The sequence below is a fragment of the Otolemur garnettii genome, unplaced genomic scaffold (assembly GCF_000181295.1).
Source record: "Otolemur garnettii isolate 467f Iridium unplaced genomic scaffold, OtoGar3 scaffold00056, whole genome shotgun sequence".
NCBI lineage: Eukaryota > Metazoa > Chordata > Mammalia > Primates > Galagidae > Otolemur > Otolemur garnettii.
The window spans coordinates 8,336,250-8,355,621 of NW_003852451.1; the positions used below are offsets into that span (position 1 = coordinate 8,336,250).

Consider the following 19,372-nt stretch of genomic DNA (forward strand, 5'->3'; position numbering starts at 1 on the left):
CCTCCCAAGTAGCTGGGACCACAGGCGCCCGCCACAATGCCCGGCTATTTTTTGGTTGCAGCCGTCGTTGTTTGGTGGGTCCGGGCTGGGGATTCGAACCCACCACCTTAGGTGTACGTGGCTGGCGCCTTAGCCGGTTGAGCTATGGGCGCCGAGCCACACCTGGCTATTTTTTGGTTGCAGCTGTCATTGTTGTTTGGTGGGCCCAGGCTGGATTCAAACCTGCCACCTTAGGTATATGTGGCTGGTGCCTTAGCCACTGAGCTACAGGCACCGGGGCCTTCTAATATGTCTTCTTGAGAAAAAATAACTATAAGACAGTGTCTTATTTTGGAGGAAATACAATAGGTAGCTCTAGGAAGACTGTGTGTGTGTATAATTTTTTTTTTTTTTTTGAGACAGAGTTTCACTTTGTCACCCTCTGTAGAGTACTGTGGTGTCAGAGCTCACAGCATCCTCTAACTCTTGGGCTTAAGCGATCCTCTTGCCTCAGCCTCTTGAGTAGTTGGGACTACAGGCACCCACCACAACACCCAGCAAGGAAGATTACATATTAAGTACTTAATCTATAGCATGCCACTTAATCTCCATGTCTAAACTTATAAATGTCCATGATAAATAGTAGTGCATGTTCTTTTACTGTTTTAGCATTTTAGAATTCTAAATATGACTTCATGACTTAGCTTCAAATGCAGCATTTGGAGGGAAGATGTGAGTTATTAAATTATCATGCACACCATCAGTCACGTGGTTCTATGTGTAGATACGGGGGATACATGATCAAAATTAAACTTTAATCACCACCCCCTCCCAAACAAAGTGGAGCATTAAACTTTTTAAGTAGCTGCATATTGTATACGCTTACCTATGCCACATGTGTGGCTGGGCTGCCTTCTGGGAATAGTCTTTGATAATAGTGCGTGAACTCGGCAGGATTATGAAGACAATAAAAATTGCGAACTAGGCACTCTTTTCTCCAGTGTTTGCACATAGTTTGGATTTGTGTGTTGGTTGTTTAAGCCTATGGACTTAAACTACCACCATGCAGTTTTTTGTGGGGCCTTCCTCCATGTACACCAGACCCACAGACTTCTGCTTTATTTCTGTGGCACTATTGCAAATACAAGTTAGTATTTGTATCCAAGCATCCAAGTGGTAGATTCACTAAAACTGGCTGCTCACCATAGAAACCTAACACTGCAGTAATGAAAAGTTGGGATTCAGATTTGTTTCTTCAGTTGCTAAAGCCCGATTTCTTTCAAGCCTCTGGATAAGTAGACCAAGGAAGACCAAAATAGGCAGCAAAATCACCCTGCCTTCTAAGAATAAAGTTTATATGTATAAAATTGAAAATAATCTTCATAGTCTTTTCTAAACACAAAACATGCAATAGATTAAAGCAGTGCCATGTGCAGTGTAGTCCTTGGTCGCTAATCCCAAGAGGAACCCATTCGTTTCCCTGTAAAGCATTTGGAAGTGTGTACGTGGTGGGGAGGGGTGTTCGCTTTCTGGCTTTCCAATGACTGGGAGACACCTGTGTTTAGTAATGGGATCAGGGATGCTAAACATCCCCGGTGGTTGGTTTTCCAGAATGAATACTTGAGCTATCCAGAATGCTAGCAGCACCCTGAGTGGAAAATAGGGCAGTAACACACTCACTAACTTAAAGCAGCTTGGGCATTCATCATTAGCGTACTGCCTATTTAACTGGTATTTAAGTATCATGAGTATTCTTAGCTGCTCCTCTGTATAAAGATTATAGACCATGCACTACACATGAATGAATGTATGCGTATATTAAACTTAACTTGAGTTTGCAATTTTAAGGAGGCTTTTCTCCCCTCCCCTCCCCTCTTCTCTTCTCTTTTCTTTTGTTGAGACAGTCTTACTGTCTTGCCTAGAGGCTAGAGCTCTGTGGCCTCAACCTCCTGAGTAGCTGAGACTACAGGCACCTGCCACAGTGCCCAGCTAATTTTTTTATTTTCGATAGAGACAAAAGTCTCACTCTTGCTCAGACCCGTCTTGATTCCTCAGTGCATAGGGTCATCCTGCCTCTGCCTCCCCAAAGTGCTGGAATTACAGGTGTGAGTACCGCTCCCTACCACATGCTTCCTTAAAGTAAGAAAGATGCTGGTGTGTCCCAAATCAGAATTGGGAATTATTCTTTTTGATTGGGCCAGTGGACTCCTACTGCTGATCCCAATTTTATTTATTATTTCACTGCCAGAGCAACCACCTGATGTCAGGCTTGCCATCTTTGTTTGAAGTTATCCATAATCGTGGCTTCTCGTAGCTACTGGAACATAGTAGGTAAAGAATTTTATAGAAACATTGGGCTGGCTAAAACTTGGCAAAATGGTTTGTGTTAGAATTGTGGGTGCTCTGATTAAGTGCTTTTGATGGGAGGCACAGATTTGTTGATTTAGACCTTCTCAATTTTTAAGCCCATTTTCTGCACACTCCTGGGTTGTCATAGCCAACCTCGGTAACAGTATTCATTTTACTAGTTACTTTTTCAAAGAGTTGTGTGAACTTAGAATGAAATGTGAACCTGATTCAGAACCTTAATAAAGTTTAGTCTAAATCCTATTAGTTTGCAAAGTGGTTAATATCAACTTTTAAATGTTAACTGTTAGCTTGGAGGAGATGACATTTTCTCACTGTCCTCAAATTTGTAAGTGATCAAGATTTAGAATTTAGAGTTTGAAATCTCCTTTGCATATATTCTGCTCTTTGTGTGTGTATGTGTGTGTTTGTCTTAACGCCTTCAGACTTCTTAACTTGGTTACTTGGTTCAGTTTCTGAATTGGCAGACAAAAAGAAAAGCACCCAGCGCTGTGTTTGTCAGCCCCCTCCCCTGCGCCTTAATTCCGATGTGCCGTGTCTTTGATAGCTTCTGTGTATGTGATTCGGAGCTGAGTTTATTGGAATATCTAACTTTGGGGCTGGTTTTCCCATCGCTGATATGTGTCCTCAGCCGTAATTGAGAGAGATGCTTAATTTCTGCTTCATGCCAGCCTTTTATGATTGTGTTTTTAAAGAAACTTGTATCTTAGTATGATTCGAGACTTTAAACATGTCTATTCTTTCCAGTAAATTTCAGTTCTTTAACTTATAGACTTGAGATTGGGGGAAAAAACTTAAAAAAAAAAATACAGATAATGGGCCAGCACAGTGGCTCATGCCTTTGATCCCAGAACTCTGGGAGGCCCAGGCAGGAGGACGCCTTGAGCTCAGGAGTTCGAGACCAGCCTGAATAAGAGTGAGACTTTCTCTCTACTAAAAATAGTAGCCAGGCATTGTGGTGGCACCTATAGTCCCAGCTATGCCGGAGGCTGAGGCAGGAAGATCGCTTGAATCTACAAGTTTCAGGTTGCTGTGAGTGGGGCTCACGCCATGGCACTCCAGCCCTGGTGACAGAGACTGTCTCAAAAAAATAAATAAAATAAATCTGGAAAATGATTTCTTACTTTTCCACGTTAGTAATATCAGTCAGAGACCCATTAAGGCATTCTGGATATATTTCAGAGGTTCTCTGGAGTTCTCACAGGCTTGAACGTAATGGTAAAGAAATGTTTCATGAAGACGAATTCTCTTGCTGAGCGGGGAAGAGAGGTTTGTGCTGGCCAGATGCTCAGACCTCTGTCAGGTGGACACAGGCACGGTTAATCCACATTTGTGCCTGTGTTAGGAAGAACCCCGGATGATGTCTCTCCAGATTCCATATGTCACTTGAAAAATAGTGAGAAGCCAGCGTGTCTTAACTTTAGGGATGGTATTCGCTCCGTGGCTCTGATATTTCCCTTTGGCACGGTGACACGGCCGTCAGCTTAGTGTTTGTCATATGCTTTGTAAATCTGGGTTTTCTCAAGTGATAAATTTGGCAATTAACCTTAAATATGTCTTTTTTAAACACACACACACACTCACGACGACATTAAAAACCTTTTAAGGTCCTCCTGCCTCTGACCTCAGGTCCCTGTGCTCTTTATTTAATACTTTCATCTTTGCACTTTACATTTATCTCTCTTCTAGATAGATCTCACAGGTGGCATTGAGAGGGTAGTTTGTCATTGTTTTTCTTGTTCCCAGTAAGCTTTTTGGATTCCTCGTATAATGTTTATGTGAGGGCTTTTAGGGTGCCCCTCACCAAAACAGTGTCCCTTGTACCTGAGGGTAAATTTTTACCATGGGGGGAGAGGGGGGACAGTCTCACCCTGTTTGTTAGCCAGGCTAGAGTGCTGTGCTGTCAAAGGTCACAGCAACCTCAAACACTTGGGCTCAAGTGATCAAGTGATCCTCTTGCCTCAGCCTCCTGAGTAGCTGGGACTACAGGCACCCGCCACAGTGCTTGGCTATTTTTTTGCTGCCATTGTTTCGCTGTTGTTTTAGTTGGTCCGGGTCAGGTTGAAGCTGCCACCTTCGGTGTATGTGGCTGGCGCCGTAACCACTGTGCTACGGGCACTGAGCCTGTAGAGGCGGCTTTTTCAGTTTCTGCTGTCTCTATACTGCCCGGTTTTACTCTCCTGCATAGCCTTGTCTTTAGTTTTGGTCAATGAACTATTTCTCTTCACTGTAGGTTCCTAATGTTGCTGTAGCCTTAGCACAGAGCCCCTTTTTCCTCTCCTGAACGGCCCTGTCTGCCTCCTTGGCCTATTGGGTCTGGGTTGAATGAGATGGTGTTGGGGGAAAGTATGTTAATGATGATCAAAGTATTCTTGTAGAAAAACTGCTAAAAGCTAAGTGTGTGGGGGCTTTATTGGAGCAGAGAGGCCGTGCCTTTGCATCCAGACTGCGCACTTGCTGAGACGTCCATCAGCGGTCCGCAGTCAGGGGTGTGGTGTTCGTGTGCTCTGTGTGACTAGCGTAAGGGTGGCTGTCGAGGAGGAGCATACTGTTGCCACACTGTTCAGTGGCTTTGCGTGCCCGTGGGAGGCTCAGGAGGTCGTCAAGAGAAAAGCACACTCAGCTAAGTGTCATCTGTTTTGCTCTGTTTTTCAGATCAATGTCCGGGTTACCACCATGGATGCAGAGCTGGAGTTTGCAATCCAGCCAAATACAACTGGAAAACAACTTTTTGATCAGGTTGGTCTCTGAACTTGAGAGAGAATTACCTCCCTCCCCACCCCAAATTGTCTTGGTTTGCGCACTTGAGGTAATGGATGACAAGGATCTTTGAAAAGGTTACAAAAGCACTAAACTGCTCTGTGACAGCACAGCAATACTCAACAACAGACGTTTATGTGGCTCTAGTAGGGATGTGAAAGCACGCTGCTATCTCTTGTTTCGAGCCAGGAGAGTGAGTGTGCTCCTCACGGAAGCCGGAAGAGGCAGTGGTGTTAGCATAGACCCAAAGGGCTGAGGAAGGTGAGTCACTGTGGCCAGTTTTAAGGACAACTGGCCTATGTGTCTCACACCTTCAACCATTGCCTCTGCCCCAGAGTAAAACTCCTCTCAGTGATGGCTGAGTGAGTCCTTAGTTGTCCCATCACTGAAACAAGGTCTTAAACAGAGTGACCGAGATAGCAGGTGTAAGCTTGTTCTCTCTTCTCCCACCACACGTTAGATTTTTCTGCAGCGTTTTCCTACCCCCTCCCCACCCAGCTTGGAACCTGGGCTGCCCTTGCTCCATGTGTCACTGGATCCTAGCGTGGGGGTTTTGGTTTGATGGAGAGCACCAGGGGGACAGCTGTCATATTGGGGCCTGGCAGCTTCACAGGCGCCCGGACAGTCTGACAGGGCTCCTCGTGCCGGAAGCCCCTGCAGTGGGAGAGGGAGGTGCCCTGAGCCGCTCGCTGCCATCAGCAAGAAGGATTTTCCAGCTTTGCATGAGATTGAGTGAAGTAGACATATCCCTGCCTTTTCCTTTCTGAAAACCTGCCACTGAAGCAGAGATAAAGGGAGAGACCTTCCTTCCCTGGTGTGTCTGCATTAGGTTAAGCTAATTAGGTTAAGACTAAGGGCATTGACAGGAATGGTGAATGACAGTTTTCTGGGAATGCTGGATTTTCCCCCAGAGCAAGGAACCAGAAGTTGGGGTTTTTTTGTTTGTTTGTTTTTTGTTTTAGCATGGACTAAAGAAAGGAGGGTAATTATAACATGTCATTTGGGAGAAGCCATAGGGGTAGAAGTGGGGTTCTGAAATAGACCACACAGATATGCTGGAGGTAGGTCGGAGATTTGGACAGTGAAGGTCTGTGGCAGGCGAGGGCAGGAACCAGCTCTCACTGGGAGGGTGTGTGGTGCAGTTACAGGGTTGGTAACTTGCCCTGCTGAGGACAGTTGGCCACATCATAGCAGATACCGCAAAGGGCTCTTGAGTGTTGGCCCCAAAAACCAGCGATCTGACAGCTGTGGAGGAGGAAGGTCAAGTGGACAGGAAATTATTCCCATTTGGTGCAGATCCAGGCTGAGGCTGCACTTGGGTGGACGAAGTGGGAAGAGTGGAGTGGAAATGGAGCAGGCCCCTGGGTGTGTGGGTTGTTCCCAAGCAACTTTGGAACAACCCAGAGAGAGACAAGGCAGGTTTAATGTCAGATGACAAGATGAAGGTTTGCAGGGAGCAAGAATTAACAGGGCTGGACATAGAAACCTGGCCTTTGAACTGAGCTTCCTCCACACTTGGCTATGTGAGAACAAAAGACTGGGGAGCAAAGCACTGTGTACAAAGTCTGGTTCTTTATATCCTCCTGGGATGAGGAATCTTGGGTGAGCGGAAGGAGGATGAGCAGGTCAGTTCTTGGCATTTAACAGACGCCTGGCGTTTTGGGAAGCATCTGGCCCCCAGCAACGTGGAAACAGGCCCCATCGGGAGTTTATTCGGAACTTCAGGCTTCACTTGAAGCAAGTGCTCTGTGTTACCTGAGTTTTCATTTCTCGGGTGTTCTTAAGTCTTCTATCCTTTTAAATACGAGAAGCCATATATGTGAAGAATGGCAGCATTTTTTTTTTTTTTTAAGGTTTAACATTATATATCATGAGGTTTACGACTGTATGTTAAAGCCCTGGGATTAGGTTTGATGGTGGTCAGTAAGTGACTACAGCAAGCTCGACTGTGACTTTTTGTTTCTCTTTCCAAGACACCCATGAAATTACCCAGCTTGGGACCCTCCCTGTAATGCAGGTCAAGAGACAGGTCCTCAGTCCTCCTACTGCGGGGGTGGGGGGGGGGTGGATGGGGTTTAAAGGTGAAGTCTGTAATGACCTAGCATTGGATTCTACCTTTGCCGTGTCAGAATTTCACATTTCTACAATCTTAACCCTGGGCTAGACACCCTTGGCATGTGTAGAGCTGCGAGCTTCCTGTACCACTGCCACCCTTAACACCCAGGAAATCTGCCACCTGCTGCTTCCGGCCTTCCTAGGACTTCTTCCCTGTTCCTAGTAGGTCAGACTCCTGTGCCAGCTGGCTTGGGAGGCGGAGGCAGGGGGCCAGGGGAGGCTTAAGTGTTCACTGGTTCCTTTGAACCACTTTCCACGCAGGCACACCCTAGGGCCAATGAAACAATGTGATACACACTGTCCTTGGTGGGCCATGGGTGGCTGCACCTCCCTGTGTGCTGGCCACTCACCCATCTGGGGGAGGAAGGTATTCGCTCAGGAAAACACCCTGAAGTACAAAGGAGGAGAAGTGAGATTTTGTAAGATTTAAAGATAACCCTGAGTCTGCTTGTTTGTATCAAAAACAAGTCATTCTTGGCCAGGCACAATGACTCACGCCTGTCATCCTAGCACTCTGGGAGGCTGAGGCGGGTGGATTGCTTGAGCTCAGGAGTTCAAGACCAGCCTGAGCAAGAGTAAGACCCTGTCTCCACTAAAAGTAGAAAAACTAGCGGGGCATCATGGCCAGCATCTGTAGTCCCAGTTACTTGGGAGGTTGAGGCAAGAGGATCCCTTGAACTCAGGAGTTTGAAGTTGCTGTGAGCTATAACAGCACAGCACTCTAGCCTGGGCAACAGAGTGAGACTCTGTGTCAAAAAAAAAAAAAAAAGAAAACTTCAGTGTAAGTCACTTGAGGCAGTGCCCATTGGGCTCACCTAAGCAGGCAGATGTCCTATTCTACTGGGCACCCTGGTAGATGACTGCCAGTAGCTGCTGCCTGTGTGAGGGGGTTTCTCATGACCATTTGGGCCCCTCTGTCCCTCTCACGCAGGTTGTTAAGACTATTGGCCTCCGGGAAGTGTGGTACTTTGGCCTCCAGTATGTGGATAATAAAGGGTTTCCTACCTGGCTGAAACTCGATAAAAAGGTAAGTCAGGGTTAACTATTTATAGGCTGTTAATCGGGTGTTGGTCTTCTCCAGTGACATTGAACTCGAGCACCTTACCCTGTCTTTGTTTTTTTGTTCTTTTTTATTTGTGTAAGTTTTTACAGACAGAAAGGCTGCAAGTTTCCAGTAACTGGGGGTATTGGTTGGAAATCAGATCCTGTACTTCTCCTGCTCACTCATTAGAGCCTAGGACGGTTAATTGCCTCGTTTTAGTTGACCTTAGTTTTTTTCCAATGAGATAGTTAATCTTGTAAACCATGAATCACCCATTATTTTGTAAGAACCTATTATTGCTTTCTTTGAACCTGTGATTATCTTTCAGCTCTAAAGACTAGACAATTCCATTAACAATTATAAAGAAAGGAAATAAGCTAAACATTTTTTTCTTCAAACTCTTTAAAAACTATTCTTTTTTTCCAAATTCCCACTTTTTATGTCACCAAGCCAAGTCAGAAGAGTGGTTGGATATGGGAAGGGTGGGGTGCGAGCAGTTCTTGGGTGTCAGATCTGTGGGGACAGGGGAGGTTTCCAGATTTGAGCTCTGTGGGGCAGATAGCCTCCTCCAGGGAGGCTTGGGGGAGGGCCCAGACGTCAGCCATGTAGGGTAGTGCTCTCCACTGACCTTGTTTGCCTTCAGTGTTAATTCAAATACATCTCTTCAGAAAAAGTGCCTGAAGGTCCCCTTTGGGTAGTAAGTAGAAATCAAGGACTTTGGGAAGGTAGGTCTCCCCTTTCCCATTGTAATGGGAGCTTGGCTTCCCTTCCCAGGTGTCTGCCCAGGAGCTCAGGAAGGAGAATCCCCTCCAGTTCAAGTTTCGGGCCAAGTTCTACCCTGAAGACGTGGCTGAGGAGCTCATCCAGGACATCACCCAGAAACTCTTCTTCCTTCAAGTGAAGGAGGGAATCCTCAGTGACGAGATTTACTGCCCACCCGAGACCGCAGTGCTCCTGGGGTCCTACGCTGTGCAGGCCAAGTTTGGAGATTATAACAAAGAGGTGCACAAGGCCGGGTACCTCAACTCAGAGCGGCTGATCCCTCAGAGGTGAGTCCCAGGTGCACTTGTCTGAGCAAGAGCATTGGTGTTACCCCCATAGTTGGACAGCACAAGGTCTTTGTCAGCGGCAAGCGCACCTCTGGCCTGGGCTTCTCAGTCGCTTCCTGAGTGCTTGACCTTTAGAATGTGCTGACCTAGCGTGGCTTTTTGTTAAGGCACTGACAGGGAAACCCAGCCAGGGAAGGGACTGCCCTTCCTCGTGGCAAGTGCCTGTGTTATGTGGGAATGCCTTAACGTAACTGAACTTTTCAGAACTGACTGTTTAACCTATTTGTTGCATTCAATAATTTGACCTCTGTTAAATCTGTTTTTATTCACTGATGGTCACAAAAATTGCCCCCTTCTGAAGAAAAGGTCCTTAAAATTTTTCCAGGAGAACTGAGTCTGTCCAGCTCAAAATGCTAAATCTTGCAGATACAGCAGGAGGTAGAAACAGAAGCTCTTTGTGACTGATTGATTTGAAAGGAAAGCAAGGGTTTGAATGTAGGGGGGAAGTGGGGCCTATCACCTGCCTCTCACAGCCCATGGGGTGACAGCACTGTGTCCTTTTGCTCTGCAGAGTTATGGACCAGCATAAACTCACCAGGGACCAGTGGGAAGACCGAATCCAGGTGTGGCACGCGGAGCATCGTGGGATGCTCAAGTGAGTACGGGCCTTCAGCTGGGATCTGTGGCCCAGGCCAGAGTGCGACCTTGGCTGGGGGCTGGGGGTGTCTTCCCACCTGGCTGCAGGGGTGTGCTCGCCCGCGGGACTCCTAGCTTCAGGCCTGAGCTCCAGCCCTGGCGCCTGGCGAGGTGTCCAGAAGGAACCGAGCCTTTGGGGAGCAGTTTAACCAAAGCCAACGTTCTTGCCTGGGGAAAAGAAGCAGCTTAATTTATACCTTCAAGTCCTAAATGGTTTCTCCCTCCTTTAGAGTAGAAGTGTTGTGTCTGAAATACTTCATTTTAGTCAGAGGGAGCATTAGTTTTCTTCTGTCAAAGAGGTGCTAAGTGTGTTCATAGATGTAAGGGGGGCTTGTCTTGAAAAGTCCACACAAATGAATAAAATGGGTCCCATGTGAGAAGTGCTGATGTCAGAGAAGCACACGTGAGCCAGGAGGAGGGACGAGGTGGTGACTGGGTGTGGAGTGGCTGACTCTGGCTGCTGGAGTCCCTGTCCTGGAGGCCTTGCCTCAGGCCTTCACTGCGGGCCTAAAGTCTGTTTGCATCTTGGGCCTCAGAGTCTGTGCTTCACAGTTTCCTGTCAGGCACAAAAATCCTTTGTGGGGGGGAAACAGGTGAAAGCTTACACCAGTGGCTGCTAGTGAGGGGAGCATTCGGTGTCCCCAAAAGCCCATGTCGGCAAGAGAAGGAGGACTGTGTCTAGCAGTAAAGTTTAGAAGAAAAACTTGTCTCCACAGAAGCCAGTAGGAGCCAGTCCTTCTAGAACATGTGAGGCACTTCGGTGTTAGGGTCAAGGACTGCACAGAGACCCTTCTGGGCACGTTACTTCTGGTCTCAGCTGACTTCTGGCTGCTGGGGCCCCTCCTGCCTCCACACGGCACAGCTGTGGACAGCCCGCTGAGGGACAGGGACTCAAGAGCTCACGATGTCAGCCCATCCTCCATGATTTGCCTTAATTTTACAATGTGTGTGTGGGGGGGGGTGGTTCTTGCTGTTTCGGACATAGCGTGCTGCTGACTGTTCGCCTGCATTTCCCTCCCTGTTAGAGACAGTGCTATGCTGGAGTATCTCAAGATTGCTCAGGACCTGGAAATGTATGGGATCAACTATTTCGAGATCAAAAATAAGAAAGGAACAGACCTCTGGCTTGGAGTTGATGCCCTTGGACTAAATATTTACGAGAAGGATGATAAGTGAGTTGAAGTTTACAATTACCTTTATTTGGAGGGGTGGTGGGCCTGGAAACAGTGGCAAAAGTGGCAACCATATGGCTTATTTAAGTACTAGCTGGCAGCTTATTGGCCCACAGCGTGACTCTTCAAAGGCTTTGGGCTGTGCCGTGGCCATCTCAGAGGGTGGTCTAGCAGCGTTATCTCCTCCAGTCACCAAGGTCTACATAACAGGACTGGTGGTATAGTGGGCAGGGTCCATGCCACCCTGAAGCCCAGGGTGAGAAGGCATCTGCAGGAAGGCATCCCCTCCCTCTGCCCGACCCAGCCACCTGCAGGTGCCAGGGTATCCTGGCTGCCTCCTAGGAGCTAGAAGTTTGTGCTGTTCCAATCAAGCATATTTTAATAAGCTCAGAGACTTAGAGAGTTGTAAGTAGCAGCCTATGTGTGCAGCTTAGCTAAACTTCGAGCCCGAGGAAGGTGTCTCCTTGTTAGTTGAGCAAGGCCTGAACGTCCGGAAGTGGTGTGAACAGTGGGCGAAGCAGTGTGCCGGGAGCCAGGCCTCTCACTGGCTGCAGGGGCTCGTGGTTACAGATACAATCAGATACAGTCACCCGCCTGCTTTCTGCTGGGGCGTTAGATACATGGGAAAACATCACTCTAGTTCAGCCAGGGCAAGGTTTCCCAGGTGGTTCCCTGAGCTCAGAGCGTGAGCCTAGATTCCAGAGCCTTCTGATCAGAAGCTCCCTGAATTTAACAATTGAAAACCAATTGGGGGGGAGGGTCAAGAGTATGTGGAAACAAACTGTCCCTAACCCCTTCCTCACCATCAGTAGGCAGCAAGAAGCAATAAGCAAACCATTTCTTTAGGAGGAGGAGAGGTTCTTTACTGTCCCTGCCTGAGTGGCCCTTGTCACCCTTATGGCTTTAATGCACCCTTCAACCCTATGTTGGCCATCAGGTTCAGGGGGCTGGCAGAGAGCAACAATTCTGGCTGAGAAGGTGCTGGGGCAGGAACACTCCTGGGGTCTGCACGCCGAGCCCTGCCCTCTGTTTGGCCTGCGTTCCTGCTTCCATGTATGAGAACCAGAGCAGCCCAGGGCTCAGGGATGTAACCTGGTCCCTGTGGTAGCCTTGTCTGTTCCTCTAAGTGATAGCTCCTGCATTTCCCACTTGTGGCTTGCCCATCTCACTTATTCTCAGGTGTTTCTGTTCTCACATTCCCCAAAAACCCTCTCTGGGGTTCCTGAGGGGTGTGGCACTGCTTTTGACAAATGATGTCACATACAATTATTTCTAACCCCACCCACCTGGATTCTTGCCAGAACCCAGAGCACAGGTGTAGTCCATGTGGGCAGAGCAGGGACCTGGGCCCACTGATCCCTGTCTCACCTCCAGCACCTGCTAGTGACATGGGGCGCAGGAAGGGAGGCAGGCATGCCCACTGGCAGGAAGGTGCTGATACTAGTCAGGTGACATGATGTGACAGGTTTTTCAGTCACAGGAGCACTCTGAGAAGTGAGTTATTGCCAACTCTTGGACCCTGGGTTTACTCCTACCCAAGTGTGCCAGATGCAGTATTGGCTAAGAAACAAGTACCGTCCGGGTCACTGGGAACTCGGGACCAGTCCATGATTCTCCCGAGAAGCCCAAGTTGAGGCCAGTGACTGTTAACACAGCCCAGTGTCCTCGTGGGAACATGTGTGGGAAACTACCTGTGCCTTTGAACTCCCTTGAATGAGCAGGTTTTGGAACAGCCATGGCCAGGGCTATGCAAACAGGTTTTTCAAGCTGCAGGAAACAGCCACAGGTAGTAACTTACTGATGTCAGCTTGCAACTGCCCCAGCCCACATAAATACTTAATTTTCCAAGTAAAGATTTGAGCTATGTGCCCCATTTAGCCCTTATCTAAAGTGGGCGCTTTCCCCCCTCCTGCCCACTCTCCCCAACAGGTGCTAGGTGGGCATTTAGTTAACAGGCCCAGGTTCTTCTCCTTCTGAACAAATATTGACAACTTGGTTAGCAGCACGAGTGGGAATTGTTAGTTACTCTTTAGTTAGTTGAATCGTTAGCATTCGTAGTAGAACTAAGAGTGGAGAATTAGATGTTCTTGATACAGTGTTCAGATGAGAACTCTGGTATGTTACGTTTATAAGCTGAGCGCTAAGAGATTTAATACGCTCTGCAAATAAATCCATCTCTATTTTATTAAAACACCCTCTTTGGTATTAAATAGGCTTTGACGGGGAATGTCTCTCGGGGTCCCCTTTTCCTTGTGCACACAGCCATCAGGAGGGAGTGTGCAGGACTTGAAAGCATTTCTCATCATCCTTCATTTCCTTCGTCCCTGACTCAGAAGAGGAAGGAGTGTAGAGAGGAAGCGGCGAGCAGCTCCCCCCTGGTCATTCCAAGCTAATGAGCCACTTAGCCAGGTCATAATTCTGCCGGGTACTGTCAGACCAAAAATAAAAAACAAAACCTAAAGGAGTCTGATCCTGCCCCCAAATTCTTTAGTCCTTTAAAGGCACTTTCCCCCCACAGCTTTAAGCCTTTCAGGGTAAGGAGGACGTAACCACGGAAACCAGTGGCCTGACTCAGTGATGCTGTGAGTTTCCTCAGTGCTCTGGGACCTGTCAACAAAGTCACATTCCTAAAACTTCTGTATCCTGTAAATGAAGATAAAATAACACAACAGACTGTTAGCCAGGGGTGTTTTTGCGGAGATTGGTGGTCCTCATAGCACAGAGCTGTGAAGAAGGAAGTTAAGAAAAGCTTTGACACCAAGAGCCAAACAAAGCCAGTGCCCTGCCGTCACTCCCTCAGGTGCACTGTGACTGCTGTGCCCCAGAAGAGCCCTGTGTCAGGCTTAGGAGCTCTCCCAGCACCCAGAGCCCACCCCACTGTCTTGACCTGGCTTATGTTGTCAAAGCAAGACCTATATTGCCCATTAGTTTTTATTTAAGCCTACTGGGCACCACAGGGGCACCACCCTTGCTGTTTCTCAAAGGGAAGTTTTTACAGGATGTTGGAAAGGACTGGTCTTGATTGCAGTGACCTTGGTGATGATGAGCGCTACTTCTAGAACAGTATTATCCCTACAGGAATGGGGTAGGAAGTGTGAGGTGAGCAGAGCAATGTGTCCTGAAATCACATGGTAGACTTCCCTGGAATGCTAATTAAAAGCCAGTCTGGGCCAGTCATGTACTGGCATCAGTTAAGGAATCACACGAGACTTTCATTAGGGGATTTTAGTATGAGGGCCTCCCTGGAAGTTGGAGGGTACACAGAAGGTGCCTGACCAGCCAGGAAGACACACATCACCAGGAAGAGAACCAGGGGAGCAGAATCTGTAAGAAGCCCCTGTCCAATCCTGTTAAAGATCTCCATTCTGAGTCTGGCAAGTCTAGAAAACATAGGGTGGGATCTTGGCCCAGCTGATTTTTAAAAAGTTAAATAATAAAGTCAGTAACTTAAGTGATACCAAGAGAATAGTCGGTGCAGCAGAAGAGACTGCACGGAGGGGAGAGGCTTCAGAAGAGGGGCCTAAGGCAGGGAGGTGGCCCGGGGGACCTTTTATTAAAGATGGGTTTGAACCCCAAGGAGTTTGGGGCTGACTTGAAGGCTCCCCTGTGCTGAGGATAGAACGGTGCTGACATTTTAAAGAGGGGAATGGGGAATGGATTGACTGATGGAGACAGGCAGATGGAAAGTAGGACTCTGGCAGGATGAGAGTTGGGAGAGGGTGGTGATGCAAGAATTGATGGCAGAAGGTGCCTGAGGGGAGAGGCGGAGGAATGTGCCCAGCTAAAATCATGGTCAGCATCAAGATGACCAGCCTAGGTAACCTTAGATGCCCCAAATGGAGAAAAACTGAAGTAAATAAGAACATATAAGGTTACACCTTACAGACAACCACTTACCCTAACCTAGGGCAGGTAGGAGCTATTTGATAATAGTATATATCACATAATGCTTCCTGGGCTACCTTAATGTTTTTTAATTAAACTAATAAGAATAGATTTGCAAACCTCTTAGTCAATTCAAGAACCCCGCCACACACATATACATATATCTAACCATCTCCCTTTTTTTTTTTTTTTCCTACTCTCAAACTTCAGGTTGACCCCAAAGATTGGCTTCCCTTGGAGTGAAATCAGGAACATCTCTTTCAATGACAAAAAATTTGTCATTAAGCCCATCGACAAGAAGGCACCTGTAAGTTCACATGGACTCTACATTTCATTACTAATTTTCATTCTTAAAGCTAGCTGACTTTTCGGATAATGCTCAGATTTCCCTAGGTGACAAGTGATACTGGGGGAAGGAATTGCTGGCAGGTTACGTTGAAGGTCAGGGGATCCTTTGACCATGTGAGTGATCATTGCATGGAAGGTTGTGGTGGAGGCCGGGCGTTTGGTCAAGATCTATCTGATTCTGAGCCACCTGAATTATCAAATGGCCTTTACTCCTTACAAAGAAGAGGGTAGTTCTGAGCCATTGATTTTTGCCAGGTAATAAGCATTTCCCAAAACGTGGGGTTTCTGCTGTGACACGCTCAGGCTTGTGCAACGTCCACGTTCGTTTGGAGAACTGGGGCTCAGGTCAGCATCTCCCCGGACGCCAGCTGGAGGGCAGATGAGATGTGCTAGTCGGAAGGACCAGAATCTGACTTTCAGAGCAGTCCTAGAACTCAGCTAAGCTAGGTGAGGCCCCAGGAACTGCTGCTCGAAGCTCTGCCTGTGTCTTGCCTGGTGCTGCTGTACAGGTGTGCGCCTCTGCCTTTTCTAGCCCTGCCTGGCACCCCTGCGGGGGCACCCTCTCATGCAGTAGGGGTTGGCAGGGGGACGTCGCTGGAGCCAGTTCATGCTTCAAGACCTAGAATCTGAAAATAGCTGCAAAGACCAGTGCATTATGGAAATTTGTTTTGGTTTTATTTATTCTGCTGACATTTAAACCCTTAGCTGCTGTTTGCTCAGAACATTTAAGACATACGTCCGTAACTGTAGCATTTTGGAATGGATAAGGATTTTGTTGTCCAATGAGAAACCTAGCTTTTAGAAAATTACCCCTTGAAGAAATGTTAGCCTCCTTAGAGCCTGTTTTGAATTTTACCAAAATTATAGATCACAGAGGACTCCATGTCCTCATATAATTTCTGTTCCTTAGTGACAGCGTTTAGCTTGGAGCGGCAGACATGGGCTGTGCTCCATGCCGCGGTTGTCTTTAACCCTGTGGGATTGGACACCACACAGCAGTGGGAGGCCCACTTAGAACAAACTGGTGGTGGTGTCATCCAGCTGCTTTCCCCACCTATGGGTTAGTCCAGCATAATTAAAAATCAGCAGGTCTTGATACTGTGAGAGTATTTTCTTCTTTATTAAAAATGTTCCCTGCTGTTTGTAAACTCTTGACTGCTATTCTGTGGGTAAAATTGCACAGTTACTTTAAATTAAAGCCCTATTTAATGCAAAGTCACAAGATCATGGTGACAATTCACATTAACATCTAACACCAGGGCTCAGCGCCTGTGGCTGAAGTGGCTGAGGCGCCAGCCACATACACCTAATGTGGCGGGTTCGAATCCAGCCCGGGCCCGCCAAACAACAATGACGGCTGCAACCCAAAAAAAAACAGCCAGGCGTTGTGGCGGGCGCCTGTGGTCCCAGCAAGTTGGGAGGCTGGGACGGGATACTCGCTTGAGCCCAGGAGTTGGGGGTTGCTGTGAGCTGTGATGCCACGGCACTCTACCCAGGGGGATAGCTTGAGGCTCTGTCTCAAAATAAAAAAAAAAATAACACCAGGAACCAAGGGTCCTAGTGTACTCTGGCTATTTGGGCGGTGGGTTGGCAGTTAGGAGAGCAGCAGAACATTGTCAAGTCTCATTGGTAGGCTACTATCTATTCAATACGATGCTACTAATTTTTTAGATTTCTTTTTTTTTTTTTTTAAATTCAACTGACAGAGGAGAAACTTTGGACTAGGCTATTTAAGAATTAGGTTATGGTCCGGGTGCGGTGCCTCATACCTGTAATCCTAGCAGTCTGGGAGGCCAAGGTGGGTGGATTGCCTGAACTCAGGAGTACTAGACCAGCCTGAGCAAGAACAAGACCCCATCTTTAAAAGTAGCCGGGCAGTGGGGCAGGTGCCTGTAATCCCAGCTACTCAGGAGGCTGAGGCAAGAGAATAGCTTGAGCCCAAGAGTTTGAGGTTGCTGTGAGCTGTAACACCACGGCACTCTACTGAGGGTGCAAAATGAGACTCTACCAAAAAAAAAAGAATTAGCTTATGTGTATGTTTTGATTTGATATAAGTTTATCTTTTGAAAAGCTAATGACAAATATTTCATAGTAAGTCCCAAGCAGAGGCCACGTTGGGGCATCTGGTTGAATTAGCACATGTGTCTTTGTACTGGGGAGCAGCTTTATAGGAACCTATAGCTTAATAAAAAGAAGAGGAAGAAGCAGTTGCTGCTCACGTATACCATGTGCCTGGAAGTCTTCTGGGGTCACATGGACAGCGTGAATAGGACGGAATCCCTACCCGCAGGAATCCCTACCCACAGGAATCCCTACCCGCAGGAAGCCGACATTCAGGTGGAGGAAAGGATTAAAATAAGTCAAATGACGTGCTTCCTGGTAGTGATACGGCTGTGACTAAAACACAGCAGGATCAGAGGCAGACAAGGGTGTGACCAGTTCACATAGGACAGGGCCTTAAAGAGGCAGCACCTGCCTGGCAGGGGCTTGCCACCTGGAGGAGGTGGGATTCCCGATGCTCTCGCACCCCCTGGGGCTGCCCACACACTGCCTCACTTCAGTCGTGGCACTTTGGGCAGAGAAAGTAAAGTTTCCAAGTTTAACCTTTGATAAGATAAAAGAGGAACCCCAAAGTTGGAGGTGATATGAGACTCTCCATCTTGGGCAGTGTTTGTAGGGAGCTCATGGCGCCTTTGCCCAGCCCTGCCCTGCTGTCTGGCTAATGACGAATCTCCTTTTAAAAACCCAGTTTCTCTTTCCTGCCAAGTTGCATGCAGCAATTGGGACCACGTTTTGATTCTAGGTGGGGCCTTAGGTACCCAGGCTGCCTATGAGAGGCGAGACAGCTGCTTTTCCCTTCCAGAAAAGGGCCTTTTGTTCCTGTGGCCTCCTGGGAAAAAAAGGCAGATGACTGTGCATCATCTTTTTCGTTCTTCTTTTTTCAGAGACAAAGTGTCACTATATCACCCTCGGTAGAGTGGTTGGTGTCACAGCTCACAGAACCCTCAAACTCTTGGGCTTAAGAGCGATTCTCTTGCCTCAGTCTCCCAAGTAGCCGGGACTACAGGCGCCCACCACAACACCTATTTTTTGGTTGCAGTTGTCATTGTTTAGCAGGCCCGGGCCAGGCTCTAACCCGCCTGCTTTGGTGTATGTGGCCAGCGCTCTACTCACTGAGCTACAGGCGCCGAGCCTGTGCAGCAACTTTTTAACAGCTTTCAAAATGTCGAAAAAATAGGCAACATTCACTAGTACAGTGACGCTCTGGGCAGCCCCTCTGCAGTGCCAAGCCTCAGGTTGGCTTTGGTGAGGGCCAGTTTCCTGGAAGGTCCTGGCGCCTCCGGGGCCTTGGAGGCACTTCTGCCGCCCCCTCCCCTCCATGTCTGTGCAATCTTGGATCTGCTTTCCTTGAACTTAGCCAAGTTTTCATTTTTAGGACACTAGTTCTTGCCAGTTTAGAAGACTTGCCCCAGTCTCTTAATGTCATGGTTTTGTAGGCACACACTGAGGACTTGGGTTTGGAAATCTTTAAATATGAGTTTTTGTTTTTAGCTTGAAGTCAGAAACTGGCTCCCTTCTAAGGCAGTGGGAGAAGTTTCCTCCCACCTGCCTCTCCTCTCTTCACCCCACTAAGCAGCAGACCAGCTGAATTCTCAGATTGTTTTCCAGGGGTTTGCAGGACCTGTCTTCATGGGGGCAGGGGCAGCTCCTTACGTTAACCTGCAGCTACTGTCCAGTGAGTTTCTTGAATTGGTTGTTTTTTTCTGAAGGGGAGTTGGTGCCAATCAGTAGTTCTTCTGAGTCCCGGTCAGGACCTATTTGGGGAGTATGCCTCAGAAGCCAGAAGGCAGGATTATTTCCTCTTGTGTAATGAGAGACAGGTGGGTTATAAAACTTCTAGTTTCTCCCAGCGCTGCAGACTCCTCCCTGGGAAACCCAATGACTTAATAACAAGTGAG

At 47.7% G+C, this 19,372-nt stretch overlaps 1 protein-coding gene across 2 annotated transcripts in view; it reads left to right on the forward strand.

The window, feature by feature from the left end:
- Nucleotides 1-19,372, forward strand: part of EZR (ezrin) — a 52,271-nt gene that overhangs the window by 26,570 nt on the left and 6,329 nt on the right. Inside the window, exons 3-8 of one of the 2 annotated variants that reach the window (XM_003792402.3) lie at nucleotides 5,002-5,085; nucleotides 8,153-8,248; nucleotides 9,038-9,312; nucleotides 9,884-9,967; nucleotides 11,034-11,180; nucleotides 15,276-15,372. In XM_003792402.3, the coding sequence (XP_003792450.1) occupies nucleotides 5,002-5,085; nucleotides 8,153-8,248; nucleotides 9,038-9,312; nucleotides 9,884-9,967; nucleotides 11,034-11,180; nucleotides 15,276-15,372 (783 nt within the window). Of the gene's footprint in view, nucleotides 1-5,001; nucleotides 5,086-8,152; nucleotides 8,249-9,037; nucleotides 9,313-9,883; nucleotides 9,968-11,033; nucleotides 11,181-15,275; nucleotides 15,373-19,372 lie in introns of those variants that run through there. The other variant, XM_012806731.2, reaches the window with a different exon arrangement.